The sequence below is a fragment of the Amphimedon queenslandica genome, unplaced genomic scaffold, assembly GCF_000090795.2.
Source record: "Amphimedon queenslandica unplaced genomic scaffold, v1.1 AMPQUscaffold_13501, whole genome shotgun sequence".
Taxonomy (NCBI): domain Eukaryota; kingdom Metazoa; phylum Porifera; class Demospongiae; order Haplosclerida; family Niphatidae; genus Amphimedon; species Amphimedon queenslandica.
In genome coordinates, this window is record NW_003546263.1 from 467,672 (window position 1) to 495,074 (window position 27,403).

Here is a 27,403-nt window from a genome sequence, read left to right on the forward strand (position 1 = left end):
GATTAGATTTAGGCTAGATAATCAGTCCACGAGCGCAGCTTAGAAGAATATATTGCTGTTATGTCTGAGAAGCATTTTAGCATTGATTTTAACACCGCTGAGTTAGTCAGCTATTTAGCAGAGGATTTCGGGAAGAGAGTGTTATCATATATTGAAAATAATGAGATTGACGGCAAATCTTTCCTTTCTCTTACCTGCGAACGTTTGAAGGATTCGAATCTTGCAGCCAAGTTTCAGAAAGACTTGCTTGATAAAGTAACTGAGGTGAAGAGTAGTCTTCCTTTGTCAACGTGCTCTAAACCATCGGAGGCTATGGAAGTTGCAAAGTAAGTCAGAATTTTAGTTTGTTTTTTTTTTACATAGTGACAGGCCTGCTGCAAGAAACGTATTGCATATTATATTTCAAACGATTCTTCCTGCTCATTTGTGGGGATGGATAGGAGGAGATGTCTGTGTTAAGTTTTTAGAATCTAAAATGTATCACCCTCTAGAAATTAAAAGGTAAATTTGATTTGTCATAATGCATAAATGATAATTGGGAGCTGTAACATAAAATGGCTTGGGCATTTCTGCACACTAGCTGTGTAGTAATTTTGTCAAATTATTAATCAAACTAAATCAGTGTGCTGTACTGTACAAGATGATTTATTGGCGAGAGTAATATTTGGCAAATTTGCCAGTGGAAAGTTAATTGGCGAATTATATATTGGCAATTTGAGCATACTCAGATTGAAACAAAATGGCGGATTTATATTGGTAATTTCTTCATAAAATCTCTAATCGCCAATATTAATTCCTTGCCAATAAGTCATTTTGTACAGTATTATGTGACACACAAGTATTACATATACATATATTGTATAGCCATAAATATTTTAATTTAGGTATCAAATTTTATTCTCCCCTGCTTTTGAGCCTGCCCTATACAAATTCTCTTGGTCTTGTTATAGGTCTCTAAATATCAAATCTCCACACAAACTGAGTCAACTATCTACTCATTTTGTATGGGTGGTTTCATATGACGTCACAGCATGCGTCATATATGTAATTACCTCCGTATAGCAAAATGTCTACTTTGCCATTCACTTATACAGTGCTATAAACTCTTCTGCAGGCTCCCTAACTATGAGCATGGCTATCATGCTACTCTTTTATTTGCCTAGACCCAAAGTCCTTGTATAGAGAACCAGTGACCTGGCCAAATTGAACATAGTATCTTATTCCTAAAATTATTGCTATCACTACTTTTCTGCTTACTATACTATTATAATTTTACTCCTTTTTGCCTTGGGCTGTATCAAACATGTTATAGAAGAATGAACTTTATTGCCATAAGTGAGTGAGGCTGCTCATTAAAAGTGACGTCACTGCAACTGCTTTATTATTTTATAGTATTGAGAAATGAGACGAAGCATACCCTGTTTAGAGACAATTTTTTAATAGTTATAATGCATGCAGTGTACAAGGGGACAGATATATGCAGCATCTTTTGCTGCCGTCTAATGAAAAGTGTCATGTGTGATATTGTTTGTGACTAACAAGTATTTTTAATAATTTTTAGTGAACCTACATATTCAGGATACATTCTTTTTCAAGGAAAGGTTTCAGTTTCTATTGATACAATCAAAAAATGCAAATTTTGCTTGCTTTATAAATATCATGTGTCATCTCTTCTTCTTTCTGATCCAAAATATCATTGGGAAGATTTACACTACTTTGATGATGCTGTTTCTCGTGTTCTAAAAATTCCAGAGAATTTCTTGTATCCTGAAAGTAAGCCTATTCATGGGAAATAATTGTGATTCTGTGGAAGAGATTTAACTACATGAAGTACAATGTGTGAGAGTGATTAACAACTTATATTTATGTATAACCTACAAATACTAAATAACCCTCCAAATTTTGGTTTATTAATTTTTTTTCTGGGAATTTTAAAATTCAAATTATTCCTTAATAGAATTTTTGTTGTGTGCATTTTATAGTATTACTATAAAATGCACACATCAAAAAAGTATGCAAATAAAATTTCTGATTGACAACTATACAGTATTGTGTCTTTATACTTAAGAACAAAATTTACTCGTAATATTTTCTTTACATTTATATTGTAGCTACATTTCGCCAATATGATGTACCAATATACCCTAGAGAAAAGATCATTCATGAAGTGGAGAACCGCCTTGATGCTGTTGAACAACATTTGAAAGAAAAATTTCCTGGCACATCAACTTATACACTAGAACCAAAATTTCCTGCTACTGATTGTGATATGAGGAATATAAGCCTAAGGCTTCACTTACATAAGTTTAAGTGTGAGTTATTAAAATGCTCATTTGCTCTTAGTTCATCATTAATCAAAGAATTATATGAGAAAATTAAGCTTGTTTATAAGCAGTTATATGACATAACAGCTCAAGTGGAAATTGTGGAATATGTTTATGCAAAAAACAAGTCATTTGTTGCTGATGGAAATTTCATAGAGGTATTCTATTTTATTAGCATTATTTTTAATTGAATTACTGTAATAATAGTGCTTGTCTGACTGGATAGTTGATTTGGCAAAAAAATTGGAGTCCAAGTCTTTATCAAATCATCAGTCTATTATTCCTGGCGCAGTTTTTTGTTTGTTACTTTCTGATTTTGATATTGTAGAAAATTTACCACAAGATACATTAAAGTTATTAATGAAGTTTCTGTACCTTAAGCCTGATGAAGAAGGCAACTCTGCTTACAGAAATCTATTGAGTTGTTTGTCAAATATTGATTTGAAGTAAGTTATATGTACCAGAGTTACCGTTTCACCTTGATTTTAATTAGGAAAGAATTGCATAGATCAGTTGAAAGGCTATGCCGTCAGTTCATTAAGCTGATTCAAGGGAAGAGTATTGACTGGCTACGAAATACTCCCCTCCCACTTTACCATTTTTTACGAGGAATAAGTGAACCATTTGTGCCTATTGAAATGAATCTTGAGATGGAGTGGACTTTTTGGCAAACTATTAAAGATAATAAGCGTAGTTTTCACAAATATTTGCAGGAGAAAGATTCCAGGTAAATGTTTGTTTATAAGGCTTATTTTGCTGTTGTGATAGTATAATTTTGCTAAGTTCGATTTTTGATTGTGATTTTAGTAGCAGTGTGATAGCCATTTGTCATTATTTCATTAGGCACTTTAATTGCTGTGACAACTGGTTGACAGCATACTTGCAACTGGGTTTTCCTTGCATGTGGTTTTGTTTGTACATGCACCGATTTGCCAAGTTTAATTTCCTCCGAAATTTCCTGATATGTGGTACACATAAAGGCTTAAATATACATAGGGTATCATGCAGGTTTTTCATACAAAATTTTAATTACAAAAAGTGTCTCTTCACTTTTGAGTATTTTCTCAACTATATATTAATAGTTAGTTGTGTAATTTTTGGCCTCATTAGTAATTAGCATTGGCGAGGACTACATGTATGTAGTTAAGTGTTGTGTCTGTTGTTCACTCATTCTGTCCACCGCAACTCTCACTTCTAGGCTCTGTGGTTTTAAAAGGGGCTCACCTACAATCACCAAAACTTCTCCATGGGCTTTAAAAAGTTACTTTCTACTACTTTATTAAGTATAACTGGCAGTGGAAGGCACCAAAAGCCATTAATTTTGCCAAATGTAGCAGGTTCTTGATGGATTTTTTCGTGCTTTGAGTAACAGGGCTTCATAGTATCTTTAGAGAGTCACAGAAACTTGATCTGAAAAAATAATAGCATTTTGCTGAAACTTTTTTTGTTTTGAAGATATGATTGCCTAAAATCACTTACCTCTTGACTTTACATGAGGTGTTTGTCCTTAGAAAGAGTGGCATAAGTCTATAAACTTCAGACGCTTGACAAGAGTTGGTATGCAAAAAAATGTGTTTGTGCACTGAGTAGAAGTCCAAAAAACTCAAGCTTCTTCCAGCAGTTAGTCTAAGAGCCACCACATTACTCTAGCAGTCAAGATTTCACACTTTCGCTGGATTGTAATATGTAGGACAAATTAGTTTTGAAATCATACATGTAAAACAATTATTGTTTTTTCTTTGTTTTGGTGAGGCCAATGTACCAATGGTGTCTCGTTTGATTTTAGCTAGCTTTAGTTATAGTTATTTTTTAATATTTCAAAATAGTTGTAGTTAGTTTTGTATTTTCTGAGAATACTTTTAGTTAGTTATAATTAAGAATTTTTAGTTTATTAATGAATAATCAGAGGATAATTAAAGTTTGCATCTAAATCTTGCTCTCAGCATTACTTTAAGATTCCCTCCAGACAGTCAATTTCTCTTTCCACAAAACAATTTTTGTGACAATGGATCAACTTTAGATAGTATGACTCAGCAGTAGTGAGGTGCTGGTAATTTTATGTTTTAGATGGAACATTAGCCATTTTAGTTTGTACTAATAGTTTTTTTTTAACAATACTGTCATTCATTTAAACACACCATGCTGACATGTTTTTATATATTTATCAGCAGTATTGAGTGGTTTTTAAAAGCAGCTTAAATATAAGACTCATTGACACTCATTGAGTAGCATTGGGACTGGACACATGCAGACTTGTGCACCTCAGCACTCTCCAGCTGTCTCAATTTCTAGATACAGTGGAACCTCCGAATAACGAAACTTTTGGGACACAAGAATCTTTTCATTACATAGAGGTTTTCATTAAAGGGAAGTTTTGTAAACGAGGCATCCCCAATGTGAGACTTTACCTTCTTATAAAAAATGAGGGGCAGTAGACAGCAGAGTAAGCTGGGTAACAAATTGCAGAACAAGAAAAGAGAATTAGAAAATAAGTTTGCAGAATATGTTTCTAAATGAAGGAAAGGCTATTAAAGGCAATTATCTGTGCTCCTGGATAGTAAGATGGCAAAATAAGAGTGACAGAGCATAATGTGAGGAGAAGAAAGACGCCATTTTTACAATGGGCAGGTCTCTTTTTAATTGCTTATGATATCATATGACGTCACAGAACTAGTGCGCATGCGTGGCCATGCCCAATTTCCATTAAATGGAAGTAAAATGGCATCTTGGTAAAAAAAAAAGCTTTCGTTATTTCGTAACAAAGGAATTTTCGTTAAAGGGAGGTCCGTTTTCATTGAAAAACTGGGGAAATGAGTTGGTACATTTAATTTTTTTCATTATAAGGAGGTTTTCGTTAAAGAGAAGTTCCGTTATCAGAGGTTCCACTGTATACCCCCGCCTGACATTCATTTTCTACTTTTTACCATTTTAGTTGTGAACAATATTTTTCAGATCGATGCATTTTTGTTTTGTTGCCGCTGAACTTGTTAGCAACAATGAGAGATTTTCTTCTTATTAGGTTTAAAGATATTTACTTGTCTCTTGAAGATCTAATGAAATTTGATCCAGTTCTGATGAAAGTTGTTCTTTACTTATGTCCTGAAGATCAGTTGCACACTATCATTCCTCTTGCACCTCCATTTTTGATTACTTCATATTTGATTCATATTTACAAAGACAAAGGAATCAAGGAAAATGTGGTATTTTTTGCAATTAGATATACATGTATTGGCTAATTCTGTTATTATGTATAATGATAGGTGAACTTTCTAATGATATTCATGTTTTTGTATATACACATAATTGTTGTAAAGAAAAAAGCCATGCACCAGCTAAAACATAGCTATTGTGCATTTTACTTTAGTTTGTGTGTGACAAAAATTTAGCCTCTATTTTAACAATGTACTGGGAAATTATTAATGCTGATACACAATTTTGTAATGTTTCTGGGCTCACTTTATACCTAAATACATTCATTAAAATTGTGGACTAAAATTTAATGCAATGAAAATTTGAACATTCTATGTAGCAAATTTTGTTGGCCTTGACATTATTTTATTTTAATACCTTTTAGGCTTCACTTTTGAATCTTTGCATCAAAAACTTGGAAATATCTTTAAGTCAGCTGGAAAAGGAGGAATGGTTAGTGATAATATTCATTATTATTAATGTTCTAGTTTATATAGGAGAACAAATGCTGATAAATTGTATCAAATTTCAGTGAAGTTGATAGAGATAGTTTTTAAAAAAATTCAGTCAACTGAAAAGCATCATCAGACAGTTCTTTTTGCTATTATTAATTATTACCTATACCTTGTTTCTAAAATGTATGAAAATGAAGAAGAGCCAGATACAAAGAGTCACATCAAAAAAATGCTGGACATCTTGATCTCATGGTTTAATCATCATCATGTTATTGGTGGATCTAGTTTTGGGGGGGCTACAGGTATTAAGCAGCAAAAAGTTAAGGAAGAGCTTCAGGTACTTTTATAAATTTATTTTGCCTTTTACGTATATATTATAGATTTGGATATCGTTATATGAGTGTGTGAAATGTCCTGAATGCATTTCAGATTTATGGACCCGCCAGCTTAAAGCTCTTTTAGAAGCAAGGACCGAGGAGGTTTTATCAATAATCATTATTGTTGTGTTTACTGGAGTATAACAGGTATCTTCAAACAAATCAAAAGTCGCTGTTTTTTTAGAAGTAGTTAAACATGAAAATTGTCCTGAAGGAATAGTGGATATTTTTATTGTCACAGCATTAAATGGATTAGCATCACTTAAAGGAAATGTAAGCATGAGTAATGTAATTTGCGAGGAATTAGTATTAGTAATTGGTAGTTTTATATAGATACAGTCTTTTTAAAATCTGCCATATGAGCATTCTCAATGACACTTGGAACAAAATTGCCCAATATAAACTACCATTTAATTTTCTCACAGGTAAATTTGCCAAATATTATTCAGGCCAAGAACTCATCTTGTACTGCAGTATTTTGTTTCTTGTGGGCTTATTTACCATTTTAATAACATTATAAAATAGCTACATCTATATACATGCATGCCCCAGGGCCAATTTTCGTTCAGGCATTAATTATTGTTTTGATTTACTTTTAGGAGGCTCAAGATGCTGTAGCAACATTAATGAAACAAAAAAAATATGTTGCTAAAATTGGAAAACTTCTTTCTCAGTTCATTATGAAGCGACATGGTGGTCCATTTGTTCGAAGTGAACTGACTACTGATGAATTATTAAACTGGGAAGTGTGGCCCAACTTTATTGAACTGTCAGGTATTGTATCAATTTATTTTATATTAATCAAAACTGTTGATGCCACTACAATTAAAATATTGTATAGCTGGTTTATTTTGTGGCCTCGAATATTCATGGCCTCAAATATTTATTTTAAATTTTTGTACATGTCGCTTACAAACTTTTATTTTCTTATTTTAATGTTAATAAAATTTAGTGGAATTAATTAATTCAACACACAATAAACCAGCTGCATGGCAACACATGTTAAACTGAGTAAATCACCAGTTTCCATATTTTGAATTCCATGTTTATAAAATAATATTAAATATTAAACTTCATGGTCTGAGTTCAACTCTCAATTGAATATTGTATGAATGTACGATATAAGTAATTTCTGTACATTTTTACTGTAAATTGAAGTGTTGTAAATAAGTTTGCTTGCACTGTACTTTAAGATGGCCTGTGTGGGCTTTGCACTTTTAAATTCAAGCATATTTTATACCTAGTAAATATGAATGCATCCAGAAATTGGTGATTAATTCTAGATAACATAAAAGTAATTGCTACTTTAATTGTTCTTATTTTGTTTATTTCTATAGTTCAAAATGATCCTGTTATTGCAGAAATGACTGGAGAGTCAGTGGCTCTTATTAAATGGGCACATAGCAAAATAATTGATATTGAAAGTAGTTTAAAAAATGGCAGCATTACACTAAACGAACTTAGTCAATTAGTCAATGAAAAAGAGAAAACTCAACGTTTATGGAAAGCTTCTGGTGTTTCAGTTGATAACATATGCTCATTAGAGACTGTGATTGTTGCATTAAAAGAGTATGTAGATGTTGTGTCAACATTATTTCACAGTTTGCGTCCATGCTTTAAAGGTTAGTTTTAAACTATATCATCAGCCTTGTTACACAGTTTATTTCACGTACTTGTCCCTTATACAGCATAAATTTTTAGAAATACTTTTGTATATGTTCATACCAATTGTGATAAGGGGTTGTAGATTTTTGTTTGTATTAATGCTGTCAAATTTAGAAATTTTTTACATCATATGCATTAGAGCTGCAGTTGTGAATGGTAGCAATGCTGCAAACATTTTGAGTTTTGACAAGCAGCAGATGAGTTGTTTGCTCCATGTGTACAAGAGTCAGATTTGATATTCATAAATACATGTAGTTGCATATGTCTGTTGTGGTAAAACTATTTCAGAGTACTGTGCATGGCATGGTTTATTCATTTGTGCAAAAAATTTTAAATCTGTTGAGAATGTTTTTGGGTCAGAAATTTATATTAGTTCTGGCAATAAAAACTTGGACCTTTTGATTTGCTTTGCATGTTGTAGTATAAAGCTGTTTACAGATGATTCACTCATGCAGTTTATAGTTTATGTGCTAGATTTCTACAGCCTTATAAATGGCTTAAAAGAGATCTTTATCACAAAGCGACCTTCTAGTACCTTTAAGATAATGTCTCCAAACTTAAGGTTTTTTTTCTTAGTTTTTAATTTTTTAATTGTATTTTTAAAACACTTTATATGTGTTATTTAAAACATGAGGATACTTTGAATTGATATCATCCAAGGGTAATATTAATTCAAAGTATTTGAGGTGAAGGGTATAATAACCTATATCACCATAGATATAATACACAGAACACGATTAGAAACAGGATCACGTGAGCGCATTACCCATTGAAACACTCCTAGTTTGCCGGGAACTGGTCCCGTAATAGAGATGAATGGAGATACTTTGTGGGACTCTCCAGACGATATCTGATAGTTTTGTAACTAAATATTTGCTTTTATGGTACTTCTTAACCTCTTACAGTGCACTGTGATGTTTGTTATGGACTGCGTTTAATAGTTTTAGAGTACTGACGCCATTGAAATATGGCCTTTTGTTTTGACATGCCATAACTTTCTAAAACTTCTGTTTAAGCACTAATAAATGTCTTAATGCACTAAAGATCCTCAGAGAGTAGCCATAAAAGCTCATACTAGTGCGTCTCACCGTCTCCTGAAGTTGCTAGAGTCCCACAAACTTTTTGAAAAGGGACAGTTGGAGGCCTGGGCAACAATCAAGCACCTGCCCAGGGCTCCAATATAACTAGGAGTGTTTCAATGGATAATGCGTTCATGTGATCCTGTTTCTAATCCTGTTCTGTGTATTATATCTATGGTATCAGCGTGTTTTATATGATATATTTTATTGTTCATGAGGATTTATGTATATCACATATACAATAAAATTTTATTGTATAAGTTTTTAATGTTCATGTGTCCATCACCTTTTGTTCAATAGGCTATGAAAAAATGAGAGAAGATTTGTCACGAGATAGAAACTCTCTTGCAATAAATGAAATTTGTCCAACTTGGGCTACTGGAAATCGCTGTATTTTTTTATTAAGCTCTGAGCTGGGGAAAGATAGTGCTTTAATGCAAAATATAAATACTTTTTATGTGATGATTAAGTGTGAAATTTTTAGAACAATTTGGTGGACCTATCAGGAGAAACTAACAGATAATAATTTATCACAGCAGCAGTTTGTTGATCTTGTTTGGTCACCAGCAATTGATGACAGCCTCAGTTTAATCAATAAATGCTATGATGGGTCAGCAATTGTTTCTGATGTAGTCATTTATTTCCCAAGCTTTGACCAAGAAACAATCCAAGATTATTTAATGGCTTTGCAGAAAGCATTGAGCAATTGCTCTAAATATTCTGCAAGGATCCCTGCAAGAAATACTTGGATTCGCGGTGTTTCTAAAAAAATTAGCACTTACCAGCGTTTCAGGCACTATCAAGAAACTGCAGCTAACCTACTGAAGTTGAAGGATTGCTTGCAATGGACAGGAAGCTTTCATTTATTGGAATCTATTGCTGAACAGGTATGTTAAAATTTTATTGTCACAAAAATAATATAATATTAATTTAGAATACATATATTTCTACACTAAATGATGTAAATGAGTATGTTTTAAGCACTTGTGAGAAGTTGAAAGTAGTATCTGCTGAAGATAAAAAGAATTGTTTACATGATCTAGTTGAATCATGGGAAATTGTTCAATGGATAGCACAAGGCTTCACTGGTATAAGTTATTGACTACAATCTTATCTTTTGGAAATTTATATTTAGATCTTCCTGACTTGCAAACTTTTATTGATGTGGCATACACTTCTGGTACCATTGCTGATGATGACCTTAATATTAAAAAGTTAAATGCTCTCAGATATGTGGGCAACTCTGTTGCAAATTTTATTCCTGTGATAAAAAATAATAGCCAATCAATACAGCAATCATTAGGTTTGTTCCAGTTTATCATCTGTTTACAGTGTCATAGTTCCTTTCTACAGGTAGTGGTGGGGATAACAACAGTGATGATCAGTCTATGAAGCTTATTCAGTTATGTCATAATCTTTGGATTTTTTTGGAAAGGAAAAAAGAGCTCCCTTCTCTCATTGTTTGTTTAATACTTAAATGTTGAGAATGATGTTTATTTTTTTTCTTTATAGAAAGATTGTACTCAAAATTTACAATGGTTTAAAAATATTAAAGATACACATGGAGCTGTTGAAGTCAATACTTTGGAAGAGTTGAAAATTATTCTTGCTAAAGGGGAGTTTTTTGTTGGGTGTGAAGTCAAGGAAGCTTGTTATCAAATATCAGATGTAGTATATTTACAAGTTGATTCTGGTGGTTTTACAAAGCAATATGATCTCGAGCAACTACAAGATCTTGAGAGTCGTCTAGTGCTATTTGCTGGGCAATGTGCGGAAGTATCAGATGTACAGAGATTTTTGAATGTAAGTACTACTCAATAATGATTGTACGTGCATTGCTGTTATCAAATTAGGTTTTCCATACTATTTGTATAATTGCTGATATGCTTATTAAACTCCATGAACTTGGTTGTGTTCAGTATATTGGTTGGCAGAGAAACTTTTCATTCAGTCAAAGTGAGCTAACTTTATTAGAGACAGATCAGAGATATATGTCTCAACAATTGTCTCGCTGGAGTGAAGCTGTAGATGCTGCTCGCAACCAGTATCATGTTCTTAATAGTTTTACAATGAAACAACTATTGCACCTACGTAAAGAATTGCATCCTGTGTTTTCAGATGAAGATATTTCCTTTTCAGTGACAAAGCAAACTTGTGCTCTTCTACAATGCATTCATCCTTGTGTTGACCCTCAAGATATGAATAACATTTTAAAAGAAGCTTGGAAGCAATCAGATTGTCATATTAGTGATGTCAGTGAAACATCAATTATTAATGCTGGGGATTCAGTTAACATTGAATCTGAAGCTAGTGATGTTACAGTTGATGAGTTGGAAAAGGAGCTTTCTGATGATCAGCGACTTATTTATGTTGAACTTACAGAAATTAATGGGCTTGATGAACTGTGGAGTTTAGCTGAAATTATAAGCAGGAAACAAAATTCTACAGCTATAATGACTGATGACATTCTGAAACATTTTGCTAGTCTTGAAGATGAAGACCAGAAGCCAAATACGGATGAACTTATGAAAATTATTTTAAGTAATCGTAAAACTCAAGAAGAGCCAACAAGTGTTCAAAAGATTTCATCCGACACAGCTAAGAGAGATAGTACTATTGCTGATCCAAAACATTTAGAAATGTAAAAAAATATAGTATTTATTGTACTGCTCCTGACCTTTTCTATTACAGGTTAGATTTGGAAATTCATGGATATTTAAGTCTCACTAATTTAATGCATGTTCTCACTAATTATAATATGAATGCACATCAAAAAATAGGTGAGACTATCAAAGAAGTCAGAATACTTTGAGTGTTTTTGTAACAGAGCTTATACCACGAAATAGGCACTTAAGTGCAATTGACTTTTATCCTGGATTTCCTAATTTGTATGTCACATCAAGTGGTTAGCTAATTATGTGTGTGTTTTTTGAATTTTCATAAACTTGTATAGCTGAAATCCTACAAACAGTGCTTATGATTTATTCCAAAGACAAAGAAATGCCTCTTCCAACTCAAGAAGAAGTATTAATTTGTAATGAAAAGACAACTGCTGAAGAGGTACTTTAACATTTTTATTTTATAGTATAACCATTTTTATAGGTAATTTTGTTATGGCGCAGGGCTATTTTTGATCCTGGACATAAAAGAATTTTTTGCTTAGTTCATGGTGAAAAACTATCATACTCTACATGTGAAGAATCATTGAGAGAACTTAACAGATTGAAGCAGGGGAAAAAAGGTGTATTATAGTATTTGTAATTAGTTTTTATGAGTTTGTAGGCTATCGTCTTGTATTGTTATGTAGTAATAATGAAGATTCTCTTCATTTTATTACTGCATTACATTCTTACAAAAGGAGTAATCCTGATATATCAGGACCTATTCTAAAAGAATATCTACTACATCACCTTATTAAGCCAAAGCATACAAGTATTGGTACAATTTCTTCTGCTATACAAGCATCTTCTGTAGATCCACATTGGTAAGCTTTTTTATAATTATTGACTGCATGGCGTCATTTTACTGCTGGTTACTTGATCTGTGTAAATGTACATGAACAACAATCTGTTGATTGTGACTATTATTAACTCACATAACACGCACACACATGTACACACACCAATCAATAGACCGATAGACATTTACTATTATGATTATTATAATGATTAGTTTATTGTACTGGTCTTCACAAGTTCAGTTTGTTGTTTTGGGTTTTCAATGACAATTAAGAGAGTCTCTTGGCAATACTACAGATCTCTCTTTATAAATTTTAGTCTACCTGTATTATAAGCATCTTTTGTTACCTTGAGTCTGTGAAATTTTATTGGTATTTTTACACAGTAATCAATTAGTAAATAACTAATTGACTGATTTTAAATAATCCTTTAAGATTTTCTTATGTATTGCATTTATCAATTTAAGTAACTGGAAGCTTATGCAGTTACAACTGATTTTCATGACTTATGCTTTACTTTAGTTCCTATGTCCGTATTGTTCAATCTAAAAATCCTGGGAATGGAAAGTCATTATATATTCAGCGTTTAGGAGAAAGGCTGATGAACTCATTAAATATTGAAATACCAATAATAAGAATCCCTATTCATGGACCTGATGTTCCTTATAATAATATTTTAAATAAGCTTAGTGATCTGACACAAGATGATACAAAAATTATTCACTTTGATATTGCATCCACAGTAAGTTTATTGCCATTTATGCTATATAAATCTACTCTTGTAATATTTTTGTAGATGCTGAAAAAAGTGGAAAGTTTTTTGTTTTATGTTCTTGTTTTGGGCTATTTGAAAGATCTTAGAGGAAATACGTGGAGAAGGCAAATTTCACAAATGTATACTATTGAAGTTACTCTATCTGACCGCCAAAATCATGAAGCTACTTACAATTTGTTGCATTTATTTCCAAAAGCATCGTGTTCATCACCAAGTAAATGTCGCTATAGTAACAAGTCCAATGCATGTGAGTTGACATGTAGATCTACTAGAAACTTTTATTTGTGCATTATGACACCATTATAATGTAGATGATGAAAATACTGAGATGGATGAAAATACTGGGATGGATGAAAAGAAACTTCATTCCAATGAATATCAGAGGGTTTATCAGTATTTGAATCGGTATCAGAGCAATGAAAATTTAGATTCATATTCCTTTAATAAGTATGATGTAATGAAAAATCCAAAAAGATTCATTCAAGTGATATTAAAGTAATAACATTTTGTGTGTTATTTTATATATAAATGTATTCCTTATTGTAGTTCTGTTAGTATATTAAAGTCTTGGTCTGAATTTGACAGTTTTGTGAAATTTCTAAATATGCAACTACAAGCAGTTGAGAACTCAATTTTTTGTGTAGCATTGAGTTCTGGCTTTAAAAGTTTTGTCGTTAAAATGATGATAGAAATGTCTAAGGTAACTTTTAAAATCTGAATTTTAATGAAAAATTCTAGGAATTTACAGCTTCAAACAGTGCCTCTCCACTAATTTCTCACCCTTGGAATGAAAGGTGGCCTAATTTTATTAAATTAATTACATAAAATTCTTGTCCATATAGTTGTCACCCTTACCTCTTTTTCAACAAAGATCAAACAACATTTACCTTTATTGGATTTTGCATCAGTAAAGAGTGTCATGCTATTGATCCTAGAACTGGGTCGTTAATATTACCTGATGTAATGTCTAATGAATTAAGGCAGCTATTAATTGTTCAACGCCTTGACATGACTGAAAATTATTACAGATGGTATAAAATTTTCAATGAGTTTGATATTATAATAACATCTTTGATTATATAGGAATAAAGATGTTCTTTTGCAAAAACTAGCCACAGTTATTGGACTGAAAGACTACTACGATCCAGATCCATCTTATGTCATTACTGTTGACAATATTATGAAGATGATGGCAATTTTAATGCGCTTCCGGTTATTTACCATTTTGAAAATACAAATTCAGTTTGATTTTATAGTTCTGGCATTCCTGTTGTTATTATGGGTGAAACTGGCTGTGGAAAGACAAGGTTACTTAAATATTTGTGCAAAATAGCTTCACAAGATGATGAACATGAAAATGATGTAGACTCATGTATTGTTGTACTGAAAGTGAGCTCCCCCATTATCAGTACTAATTTTTTTTTAATTTAGGTTCATGGTGGAACAACAAGTGATGACATTGAAAAAGCTGTGAGAAAAGCTGAAGATTTAGCAGAAAAAACATGTTTAAGAAGACTAGTAGCTTGTGACAGTAAAGAATCTGTTCCTGTGTTTGGAACTGTATTATTCTTTGATGAAGCCAACACATCTGAGCATATCAACCTTATTAAGGAAATTATGTGTGATGGCTCTATTTTTGGTAGAAAAATTCACCGAGATCTTAGAGTTGTGGCTGCATGCAATCCATACAGAAAGTAAAAATTTTTTGTTTATTAGAGAATAATTTTATTATTATTATGTTAGGCATAGTAAAGTAATGATTAAGAGACTGGAATCTGCTGGACTAGGATTTTCCACCAAGTCTTCTCAAGCATCACATATACTTGGTATGATTACTAGTTTTAAGATGTTTATCTTTCTGTATATTTATAGAACAAATCCCTTTAAGGCATTTGGTTTATAGAGTTAATGAATTACCTCTTAGCATGAAATCTTTAATATTTGATTTTGGTGGAATACAGGAAAGTGCTGAACAACAATACATAAAGCAAATTGTTGAGATCAAAGTTTGTCTATTATATTATATTTTGGTTTTCATGATTTTGCACTATAGATACAGCATAGCTTGAAAAAGTATGTAGATTCAATTAGTGATGTTTTATCATGGTCTCAGAATTTTATGAGGAATAAAGAGGTTATTAAAATTTAATAATTATTTTTTACTTTATTATGCTTTACAGAGTGAATGTAGCTTTGTTAGTCTACGAGATATTGATAGAGCTGTGACTGTCTTTATTTTTTTTCATGAGTTACTAAATGGTAGTGTTCTTACAAAGGAGATTAATTTGAAAGTGAAAAACCATGAGCCTATTGAAGTACTGTTTATTAACATTAGATATCATTTAAATATTTTATTGTTTAGAATAAAGTAACTAGAGCTCTTATTTTTACATTGGGTGTTTGTTATCATGCAAGGCTGGAGTCAAGAGAGGAATTTGAAGAAAATGTTTTACTTGTTTTTAAAAAGCCTATTCATGTAAAACAAAGTAATGGAAAACAAAGTAATGGTTCAGTATTTCGTGATGAAATAAAATGGTATAATGAATTAAAAGTTTGAACAGTCATGTATTACCATTTATAGCTGCCAAGAGGTATTTTTGGACAATATGAAATTAGGAAGGAATATTGCCAGAAATAATGCTCTTCGAGAGAATGTTTTTATGATGGTAGTTTGCATTTCATTACGAATTCCACTATTTCTTGTTGGTAAACCGGGAAGTTCAAAGTCATTGGCAAAGTCTGTTATTCTCAACTCATTGAAAGGGCAAAATTCAGAATCTGAATTCCTTAAAACTCTTAAAGAAGTAATTGTTTTCTTTTTAAATGGAAAATTGAAAATAATTTTTTTTCAGGTTCAACTTTTTTCTTATCAGTGCTCTCAGCTATCAACATCAGAAAGCATTTTGAAACTATTTTCTCAAGCGTCTAATGTTCAGTCCACATGGGACAAGTCTAAATATGTTGCAGTTGTTGTATTAGATGAAGTTGGCTTGGCTGAAGACTCTCCTAGTTTACCATTAAAAGTATTACATCCACTTTTAGAGGATGGAACTGAAGGCAATAGTTACTCTGTAGATGAAGTAAATTAAATTTTAAGTGGTTGTAATGTACAAAGAAACTTAACTTTTAATATTCAATCTTACAAATATGCGGTTGTTGTATTATTTAGGTTATTGATCAAGAGGAGCGAGTAGGTTTTATTGGAATATCAAACTGGGCATTGGATCCAGCTAAAATGAATCGTGGCATTATGATCATTCGTGGCGACCCATCACAAGAAGAGCTGGAGCAAAGTGCCTTGTATGTCATTGCAAATGTATGGAATGATTTTTTAATGAACCTTAGACAAATATGTTCAGAGGAAGGCATGGATAAAACCATTGTAGAATCACTGAAATTGTATTTCAAGTCATTTGCTGAAGCCTATCAGAATGTATTGAAGGAACAGAAGAAAATGAGAGAATTTTTTGGGTTGCGAGACTTTTATAGGTATGTGTAATAATGTTCATAGATATAACTTTAATTATGCTAATTATTTGTGATAGCTTAGTCAAAATGTTGTTCTGGATGTGCAAGGCAGCAAAACAAGTACCAAATGAAAAGCAGATTCAACATGTCATTCTAAGAAATTTCAGTGGATTTCCCATTGATGCTGAAATAGATATTATTGAGCTCTTCAATAAAAAACTCTGTCCTAGCCCACATCCTGATAAAAATGAGAGTCGAAAAAAATGCCGTGGCTTCCTTAAAGAGGAATTTAAAGAAACTATGTTTAATGTTGTGTCAGAAAATTTATTTCATGATTTCAAGAACATGCTTGAAAAAGAGCAGGAGGAACAAATTTTAACGTCACAAGATGTTATAGATCATCAAAAGATTGAATTTAGTAATTGTTATCAGAAAGGTGACTTTAAATACCCTGAAATTAACGAAAAATTTGAAAAAATGGTTGACGAATATTGCAATAAGAGGTTTGATAATGAAGTAAGTAACAGGGAATTTTATTAATTAATTAATTTGAATAGCTATGGCCATTTATTATTAATCCTGATAACTCAGCCAGTGGATTAGTTGTTTCAAGTTTGTTTAATAAAGAAAGAACAATACATGGGTAGAGCTCAATTTCAATATGCATTTTGTTGAAATTTTTTTTAGGGAAAGTCGCTATTTGCTCTTTTTAACTGAAAATTATTCTGCTCTTCAAACTTTGCAACATTTTCTTAGGGATTCTTCTTTAAAACAGGATAAACCTCCATATGTACTTTTTGGTAGTAGCTTTCCAAAGGATAAAGATTTTACACAAGTAATTTTATAAAAAAAAATTGGGCCTATATAATATGTTCATTTCAGGTGTATAGAAATATTAACAACATTAAAGTTTGTATGGAAACTGGAAGAACTGTTGTTTTGTTAAATTTAGATCATTTATACGAAAGTTTGTATGATGCATTAAATCAAGTAAGATTCTTATTCAGGTTGTATGTGTGTGAATGATTCCACTTAGTATTATGTATACTTTGGAAACATGAGATTCGTTGATTTAGGCCTCCAGAATCATCGTGTGAAGTGCCATGTTCATGATAATTTCAAGTATGCAACATACATTTGTCCTATATTCTAGTGTGCTAGTATTGATCTATAATGGTTGAATGAGCATCTTACTTTGTGTCAATAATTCTTTAAATAGAACTAATCACAGCACAAATTTTTAAAGAGCCTGTGCTCATTGAAAATTAAATTGCTACTTAAAACTTTTCATTACTTCATGTTTGTATCATTAGTTGGCTAATCATTCATGTGTAGCACAGTAGAATATCAGTGTATAACAAAGAAATATTCCAACCTTTTGTGTTTTTGATCATTTAAGAGTGAGAATGAGACTTAAAAGTATTGTACAGCACTAGAATTTTGTGAATATAAAATTTTGGGAAACTTTTCTTGCTAAGCATATTTCAAGAAATTACAAGTTAAGACATAGGGAACTTAATTTCACAAATTAAGTTATAAGCTTTACAGGAGGTCAAAGCCAACCTGATAAAAATTATGGAATACAGGCAACAATTGATAACACCAGACCAGACAAAAAGAGAGAGAAAATAGATAATAGATAAACAAAAAACACACGAGAAATGTTAAGTAAAAGACAATGGAGCATTGACATAAAATTCACAAAATTAGCAAATTTTTTTATACATGGCATATTGATTCATTATGCTTTTTTTCAAGAAGTTTACAGTTTTGAGCCTTATTGTAATAGTTTTGCACACAATAGTGTCAAGAAACACACAGATCTACCTTACTTTTAATACAAATCCATATTTTATTACTATTTATGATAAAACTTGCAAATTTTTATAATTTCAATAGGTTGATATTAATTGCAGAAAAGGAAAAAGTTTATCAAGAATTTCCAACTGCATTAATTAATAGGCTTGAAAAACACTTTGTTGTTACATCTACCATTCTTACAGAAGAACAGTTAAGTATAGAGCAGAAACTAAATGAATGGATACAGAAGTTTTGCACAGAAGGATTTAATAGAAAGTATTTATACTATACAGTGTAAAAATGTAATATTATTAATATGTACTGGTAACAATTATAGATTTGAACCCTCTGATTCGTTTATTGGCTTTCAAACTGACACACCAGCAGCTGTAGTGTTTAAAGCATCAAGAATGATGGAAAAAAATGATTTTGAAAAGGTACAATAGAATGACTTAATTATTTATTAATTTTGAGACTTATTAATTTGTAAAGCAATTAGATAAATGCAAATTTTTGCTGTTGGAAATTGCAACTCCTGATGCTCTTGTTCGCCTCAAACAAAGTGAAAATATTGATGAAAATGAATTTCAAAAAATAGCATCAATATACATTCATGAGCAACACCATCAGTCATTACAAGAATTCTTGTTATATCACATAAATAAATCATCAGATAGGCAAGGTTGCAGGATGCAGGTCAGTCTAATTTTATTGAAGTAAAATATAGTAAATAATTTTAGTAAGATTAACAAACATTTAATTTTGAGTGCATCATCCATTTGCAAATGTTTAATCCTTCAAAATGCATTCTCATAATTTAGTTTAGAATTGAGATCTAACGTTTTTAGGTAACTACCTGTAATGATTTGTTGTCAGAAGAGGAAGTTGGGGATATTCACAAAACTTTAAAGTTAGAAGGTTCTGTTGATGTCTGTATTTTACAAGAGTTTGACACAGAATTCGAATTTTCAAGGAAAATCAGGTAGATAGAGTGAGATACTGATGTTTGTACAACATCAGTATTCAAATTTTTATGTGTTCCAATGCAACTGTAGCAACTTTATTGAGTCCAATCAGCCTATATTTCCAAACCACTCTTGCTTTGACTTTGTGATTGATTTTTAGTACAAATTTTGAAGCCTGAAATATATGCATGTTTACATATAGAATGCCATTCCTATTTTCTTTTAGCAATATAATTATTAGTCATCAAGTTCAACTTATAATATTTCCTGCCTCTTAGCTCCATCCGTGATGCACTTTTCAGTTAAGAAGAAAATTTATGCTAAAATTGATAATTTGCTAGTGAAAATGTGCAGTTGTTCAAATTTAAATTTTATTAAGAATTAGAAGAAGTGTATTTTCACTTGCTAATTGCCGATTGTAGTGCAGTGAAGACCAAGACTAACTCTTTGGGCTGATTTACAGGGCAATATGTTACAACCAAAAGTGCCTGTAAAAAATATGTTGTAACATAAGAGTTGAAAAAGTTTCAATTCTTGTGTTACACCATACATTTACACACACTTCCAGTTTTTACACATTGCTGTAAATTGGCCTTTCTTTTCAACTGAATAGAGCATTACAAAGATAAACTATTACTTAAATTCTGAAATAAAAATTTTTTAATGAATAGATCTAGTACTGTAAAATTATCACAAGAAATACAGTAGCTTGATTATAATTTAATGTAATGATAAACTTTCTTGATTAAATAACTGATCAGCAACCAGAATATGCAACTAAAATTAAGATGGAGAATGCACTACTTTCACATAAGCTTAAATAGCAGAACCATACAATTAGTGAGTACATACATTGCATGCAGGCCATGTGAGTTTAGAATCCTCGTGTCAATCTTTTAATCATTTTTATTTAACAAAGGAATAATAGTTGCTACAGCTGTAGAGGAGTGTCTAATACAAAATAATGTAATAATCATTGGCTTTCAATCACTAGAAAAATGTTCAAATATTGATGTGCTTTACTGTTTTATTTAGGGAATCATTTCAAAATAATACATCTCTTTTAATAATTCAATGTGATTCTGGCCACTTAAATAGTGATCTCCTTGCATGTGCTAAATACAGAGTGGATGATATATTTACTGACATGAATACTGGTGCATTTAATTCTAGTTTTGAAGCTGAGCGGCAAACATCTTGTCATATTCTTTTTACAGTTCTGATACCAAGAGAAAATAGTAAATCATCATTTGTCAGTTTTCTTGGAGGTGATTGGATCTGTTCTCATATTGATGACTTCAGTCCTGAATGGAACTATTGTCCTGTTTCATTAGCTCTTAGTGACACTTCTCTCAGCTTGCTTTTTCATAATCCTAATAAAGATTCCCTTCATTGTGGCACCATTGACCATTGCAGGTTTCTATACAAAAACATAACAGAAGCTATTTCATTTCTGTTTCCTAATTCAAAATTTGAAGGAAGAAGTCATGATCTTAACAATATTCTGTACAGGTTGCTGATGATCAGTCCCTCTGTTAGCTGCAATGATGATTTATCTGAGGTAGAAAGCTCTGCATCAGCATTTTACAATGAAACTGTGAAGTGTATTTTTGAGCAATTGAAACGAAATGAAGTTGTGCACAAAAATTGGGTTACTGAAGTTGCTTTGCAACCAGCAGAGTTACAGAAAGGAGGAGCCTTTGCGAAGGTTCTTCTACGGAGTCTTGATAAAATTGTTAATGAAATCCTGGCACAAATTATTTCTTTTACTGACAGGAATTACAATTTGAAACTAATTGACCCTAGCAATAGTTCTGTTCCACTTTGTGTCAGGAATTTTTGGATTTTGGCTTTTTCTGAACTTGTTAAAAATCATTTAGCATCTTCCCCTTACAAATTCGGAAATGAGGTATATGACTATCATAGCAAGTTTCCCTTTTCAAAAGAGATACAGTGTGGAATTGATGCCATTTTAAACTTTCAAGGCCAGAGTTCGGGTAAGTAGAGCTACTTGCTGTTTATATGAATACCTATAATCCATTTTTTTGTCTTCAGATTTGTCAAGTAGTATTCCAGATCACCTGTTGTTGACATATGACTTGCTCAGTAAAATTGATATTACCAGTTTTGATGAAATGAAAGAACGATATATTTATGACCTTATTCAGATTAAATGGTGTCATACCTACAGGAATGATAAAATAAATAAAAGGATATTAGATGTAAAGCTATATACTACTTTGTACAAAGTTATGAATGTACTATTTTTTGCAGATTATTTCTAATACCATTATGGAATCTTTAGCACTACATAATTGGTCTGGTTCAGCAAAATTTTTTGACGTATTGAAAAATGTTCACCAAGTTCTTGACCAAAAAAAGAAGGAGATCAGTAATTTTAAAGAAATGGTATTTTTCTTTCCCAGAACATTAGATAAACTGTTATTAAAGAAAAAATTAGTGAGTATATTATTATTTTTATTATAACTTGATGTCATTTTTTGCAGCCTTTGAATGTCTTGGCAGCTATTGCTGCCTTGGAAGTACTTCATGACGACCATCAATTTTTGCGTGGATCACCGGCAGCTGCTGTCAGCAAATTGCACCAATTTTATCAAGTGTCAAGTTTAATTGATACAGCTTTATATTCTTATGAACTAGTGGAGTCAGAAAGTGAGGGAAGTAATGATAATAGAGACTTGATTGTTACTTCAAGGTACATTCATATTAATGCTTTGCCATTAAAGCCTTTAATTGTATAGGTTAAAGTGGCATGGTCTTCAAGTGTTACACTTGTTTATGGAACATGTTGTAAAGGATCACATTCAATACTTTGATAAATTATTACAGTTCACCAACAGAATTAGAACGGTTTGTAATTTAATGTAAATATTGAAGTCATACTATAAATCCTAGTCATTTGTTTCTAAACCTTGTGATTTTACCAAAAAAGATACGATTAGAACTCTTGAACAATACTTGTCACTAATGTACAAGCAATTTACTTCTACTCATAGGTAAGACATTCATATTTTGGATGAACTGTTCTTTTGTTTTTATATTTTAGTCAAGAAGCTGATAATTTTTCTCAAAATTGCATTAATTTTTATGTCGCTGTCATATCAGATATTTGTATGAAGTATGGCCCACCTGAGGATGAGTTGATTGATAAACTGATTGAAACTGTGTTTTCAGTTTCATCTGAAGATGAAACCATTGCTCAGACACGTGAACTAACACCTTTTTTAAAGCAAGAGAAATTTAATGACAGTGTACCAGTAGTTCGCTCATTTATTTTACAAATTTTGCTAGACCACAAGTGAGTATTTTAAATAATGCAACTACTCATAGCTTTGTCTTTAAATATCTAGCTATAATAATGTAAGAAAACATATTGAGAAATATATGGCAAAAGCCCAAAATCTTGGAACAGAAAGTGATGGTTTCTTAAATTCACTGAAACTTACATATTGTCAACTTCATGAGGTTAGTTACAATACTGCAAAATTATTGCTATTCTTTAAACAGAATTCCTTGTATGGTTCTATCATATCAATGAAAATTATTCAAGACATGTTAACTAAAAATGAAAGCACTTTGATTGGAGTAGATGAGACATCATTTAGTCTACTAAATATTGAAACAATTGCTTGTACTAGATTTTTGCTGACACATATATGTGAGTTTTTGGTCACCAAGTTAGAAGAAGTAATAGAAAATCAAGAACTTTGCTCATCTGTTGAAAGAATGTGTAAACGAAGTGACATCAATAGTGAAACTGCTGGACCCAAAATATTCCTCTTGAAAGTATTGTACAGAAGATGTGGAGAAATGGGTGTTCAAAGGCTTTTATGTAAACCTTCTTTTAGCTGGATTTTGCCTGAAAGAATTTTTGGTCATGATAAAGTAAGGGTATTGCTACTCCTTCTCTGTTTTTATGCTATAATTTTAGTCAGTTCATTTAATGGACTACTTTTCATTATATGGCTCAAAGTATTGCAGCGTAAGGCATTTATTGATTGATATAATGTCTAATAAAGGAGACCTCAAGCAATCACTTGATTCTTTAAAAGTAAAATGTTCAAGTATATAAACAGCAGTATCGTTGTAATTATCATAATAGGTTGAAATATCAACAAATCCTTTTTTGTTTGCATTAGCCATATTTATGGAAGTGACTTTGACATTTTCCAAGACAAATGGAGCAGCAATTTCAATAAATGTAAGTAGAATCAATTATTATATTTGTTAGCCCGCTAATGATAATACATTTACATAGATCATGCAAGAATTAAGGAAATTTGCAAGGAACCAACCATGTCTCCATAATGTATTTATGACAGTATTTTGACATTATTTTTTAATTTAATTTTATAGTTACAAGAACTAACAATTGCTCTCATTGACAATCAATTTTGTGCTCAAGGAGCAGTTGAACAATTGTTTGTTCAACCTGAACGAAGCACTGAAGATTTAAATTTTACTGCAGTTGTAGTACACATAGCAACAGGAATTATTTCAAAGAAAAATTGTAACTTACTATCTTTCTTTTATGATATTATAGCTGACCCTGAGAAGTTAAAAGTGATTGAAATAGTCATCATTGTGATATTTTAGTACTTTTAAAATTTATTTTAGAGCATTTATGTTCCTGCTATGCCTGAAGACTTTGTTGGGCAGGCAAGACGAATATTTCGTGGCCAGTTTTATGGTATGCATTTTACTGGTAGTAACAATAGTAATTTTTATATTTAGTTTGTCCAAATGGTCATTCTTACATGGTTACTGAGGTATATAGATCTATTATCCATATTTTCATTAAATTGTTTGTAATTGTTCATTTAGTGTGGCTCACCTGTAGTAGAAGCATTTTGTTCAGGATGTGAGAAGATGGGAATTAAAACTACTATTGGAGGCTTAAACCATAAATTAAGGGAAGATAACAAAATAAGGTTATTTGATAAAATTACCATGAATATGTATAGCTAACTCCTTTTGATATGCATTCTTGCATGCTAATAATGTATACAGAATGTGTTGTTTAAACTACTCTTTGATTTTATTTTTGCTACTGGGGTTTGACTCCCATGTCATTCCTAAGATTGTTTTTACCTGCATGAAATTTATATCTGTATATTATTTGTATACAATTCTTACATTTCTTTTATAAACTTGTATTGAAAAAAATAACAATTAAGATGCCTTTATATAGACCTTAGTGACACAAAATAAGCACCAACAACGCATGCAAGATACTGAAAGCAATCCTAAAAAATATTTTTACACTAATATTTTTGCAGAGGTGAACCTATTCAAACAGGATATCTTCTTGGAACTCCTATATCATCACCAGCAATTCCTGAGAGATCACTGAGTCCAACTGCTTGTACTATACTTAAAATATTGCTACATTCTACTTTACTTTGGACTTGTTGCTCAAAAAGTCACTTGATAAAATCTATTCACCAAATCATGACACATGATGATGTTCCTCCTGACAGTTTACCAAAATTTTTTTGGCAACATCTTTTAATGAATTTTGAAAGCCTGTGTGAAGCATTATCCATTGGTCTTGATGATGCCATTCTTCTCATTCATATAATAATGGTTAAAATCACTATGGATACAAGAGGTAAAAGTATTAGTTTATAGATAGTTTTAGCTACCAATTTTTTAGAATTTTCTGTCAATAAATTATTGACATCAGAAAATAGGCAAAAATGGGAAAAAGATTTCAATAGTGCTTACATACAACCTGTTCTAAAAGTAGCTTAATACCTTACATCTCTTCATTGAAATGTTTGTAGGAAATGCACAAGAATATTACAGATTCAAGAGAAGTGATAATGAAAGATGATCATTCAAGTATGTCAGTATACATGCCGTTATCATTTTTGATTGTTTTTTTGTAATTATTATGTATAGATCATCCAAAGTTATTAGATTTTGTTTATGAAAGAAATATACATAATCCAAGCATGATTCATCACTTGTGGAAATATAGACCTGCAGTTACATTGGAGTATCTTAGTCAGCAAATTGAAGCTAGAGAACTTACTGATACTTACCCAGCCTTGTCGTTTTTTCTACGAGAGGTTATAAGTTAAATTGCCAAATCATTTTAAAGATTTTATTTAGGAAGTATGCCTTAGAGCTACTAAATTCTTGCCAGCAATTGCTAAATTACAGGGGTCCTTATATAGCATTCATCACTACCGATCAAGTCGAGAAGAGTTATTGAAACTTACTATTAGAGACTTTTTAAATGGCGCACAAGGTATAGGTGATCAACATACCTGTAATTTTGTTTTAAACTTCTGCTTTTAGCTGAAGAAAAAGAGACATTAGCGGAACTAATACATGAGTTAAGGCAAGCATGGAATCTAGTCCGAGGACGACTTCAATCACAAAGTCAGTTATTTTTGGTTACATTTTTAATGCTACCAATAACATTAGAACTACTTTCTGATGAATGTATTAACACTACTTTTGTTGATGACACTACCTTGATTCATCTACTGCCTCGTAGTGATTGCTGTACAACAGCTCTTGTTAACTTTTTAGTAACAATACATAACCAGTTTGTCAATATTTGTTTAAAATTTACTCGTGAAATGCACTCCTTTGCAAAAACCTGGTAAGTTAACAGAAGCATTAAATTAATATTTATTTTAATGTAGGAGATCTTATCGAGGTGACCGAAGAGTTGATTTAAAAAATCTCCACAAATCACAGCTTTTGAATTATGACGACAAATTAAAAGCTATCATATTACGAAATTGTCACTATTCCTTGACTGTTGGGAATAGTCAAACAGATGTTGAGTATAATTTTGCAGCTCTTGAAAAACAGCTTTTAAACGAATTTGTATATGGAAAGCCTCTGATAAAAAATGACATTTGCTTTGCAGAATATAGAAAAGATGTTTATACTGGAGAAAAATTTGATAAAATAGAAAAGAAAGTTAAACCAACAGTAAGCACTTCAGATTTATATGGTCATGTTGTACTTGTGTTTTATTAGATTCCATTGCAAGATGATGCCAAAAATGAGCTGGCTTCTAAGCTAAACTCTATTCGTCATTTAAGGGAGGCTTTGGACCACTTAGAAATAGTGATGGGATTTTTAGCTGCAGGAGGTGAAGAAAATGGTAATATGCTAATAGCTAAGTATGCTGAGCTGCTAAACATTAAGAGCTTTAATACTACAGTGAGCAAATTTATAATTTCAATTTACTATAAAGCTTAATTGTATTTTAAGATTGGAGGCCACTGTTTGGGACAGATTCAATCTTTGTGGAAAGTGGTCTCACTCAATCTAGCAATTGAGCTCACTATTACTAATGAGGTATCTACAAAAATATGTAATAATTGCTATAATTCTTGTCTAGGCACCTTTTAGTGTGTTGTCTTGTTTTTGTAAACCAATTGAGACTGAAGAATTAAAAGCTCTTGATGAGAAGTTGCAGCAAGTTAATTTGGATGTTGTTTTGAGTGCACTAAATGAGTTTATTGAAGTTCATGTGAGAAATGCTCAGGAAAATGAATCTAATTGGAAGTGAGTTTTGCTAGAATGGCACAAAATGTAAGTCATTTGTTATTTAGGATTGGTGAATGTATAGAAGGATATTTTGGAGTATTTCCTGAAAATTTAAAACAAGAGTTTGAAGTGATTGAAACAATTTCAATGGAGCATATCATTGCTGTGTGGAAAAAACTTGTGACTTACCAAAGACATCACAAAAATAGTACAGCATAGTGCTGTGGTGTGTTTGTTATAGATAGACTAATTTAGATCTAGTAGTAGTAATAATTATTTTAAAAATTTGATTTGGTCCTTGAGAGAAAAA

The 27,403-nt window shown here is 31.6% G+C and overlaps 1 protein-coding gene across 1 annotated transcript; it reads left to right on the plus strand.

Moving 5' to 3' along the window:
* The first annotated feature begins 16 nt into the window (after window positions 1-16).
* On the plus strand, window positions 17-27,403 carry LOC109580215 (E3 ubiquitin-protein ligase rnf213-alpha-like). Its single transcript, XM_019993147.1, has 79 exons — window positions 17-326; window positions 370-501; window positions 1,562-1,773; window positions 2,112-2,482; window positions 2,532-2,770; window positions 2,818-3,051; window positions 5,344-5,524; window positions 5,899-5,966; window positions 6,011-6,305; window positions 6,349-6,447; window positions 6,493-6,618; window positions 6,945-7,119; window positions 7,683-7,967; window positions 9,390-9,976; window positions 10,024-10,177; window positions 10,225-10,392; window positions 10,443-10,549; window positions 10,602-10,892; window positions 10,943-11,730; window positions 11,781-11,869; window positions 11,917-11,994; window positions 12,043-12,149; window positions 12,192-12,330; window positions 12,372-12,573; window positions 13,069-13,288; window positions 13,343-13,568; window positions 13,633-13,816; window positions 13,868-14,021; window positions 14,060-14,115; window positions 14,164-14,352; window positions 14,405-14,533; window positions 14,578-14,710; window positions 14,753-15,015; window positions 15,065-15,147; window positions 15,194-15,327; window positions 15,375-15,455; window positions 15,502-15,636; window positions 15,684-15,856; window positions 15,903-16,125; window positions 16,174-16,401; window positions 16,491-16,621; window positions 16,667-16,810; window positions 16,867-17,305; window positions 17,347-17,432; window positions 17,477-17,624; window positions 17,672-17,779; window positions 17,826-17,911; window positions 18,689-18,865; window positions 18,927-19,026; window positions 19,082-19,285; window positions 19,438-19,571; window positions 20,590-21,551; window positions 21,610-21,776; window positions 21,829-22,014; window positions 22,062-22,270; window positions 22,317-22,425; window positions 22,471-22,571; window positions 22,622-22,873; window positions 22,926-23,040; window positions 23,083-23,460; window positions 23,507-23,626; window positions 23,678-23,776; window positions 23,834-23,884; window positions 23,932-24,138; window positions 24,193-24,265; window positions 24,310-24,344; window positions 24,400-24,506; window positions 24,855-25,186; window positions 25,232-25,320; window positions 25,362-25,419; window positions 25,480-25,649; window positions 25,693-25,831; window positions 25,882-25,965; window positions 26,011-26,191; window positions 26,235-26,529; window positions 26,578-26,763; window positions 26,815-26,901; window positions 26,945-27,111; window positions 27,159-27,403. The coding sequence occupies exons 1-79, from the start codon at window positions 61-63 to the stop codon at window positions 27,310-27,312; spliced, it is 14,874 nt and encodes a 4,957-aa protein (XP_019848706.1). The 5' UTR covers window positions 17-60; the 3' UTR covers window positions 27,313-27,403.

Excerpts from the sequence above, each read along its gene's own strand:
- LOC109580215 (XM_019993147.1), top strand. The coding sequence starts at position 61 with ATGTCTGAGAAGCATTTTAGCATTGATTTTAACACCGCTGAGTTAGTC. Across the intron at positions 22,426-22,470 it reads TCACCAACAGAATTAGAACG|TCATTTGTTTCTAAACCTTG; the intron begins GTTTGTAATTTA and ends TATAAATCCTAG. Across the intron at positions 25,321-25,361 it reads ACATACAACCTGTTCTAAAA|GAAATGCACAAGAATATTAC; the intron begins GTAGCTTAATAC and ends AAATGTTTGTAG.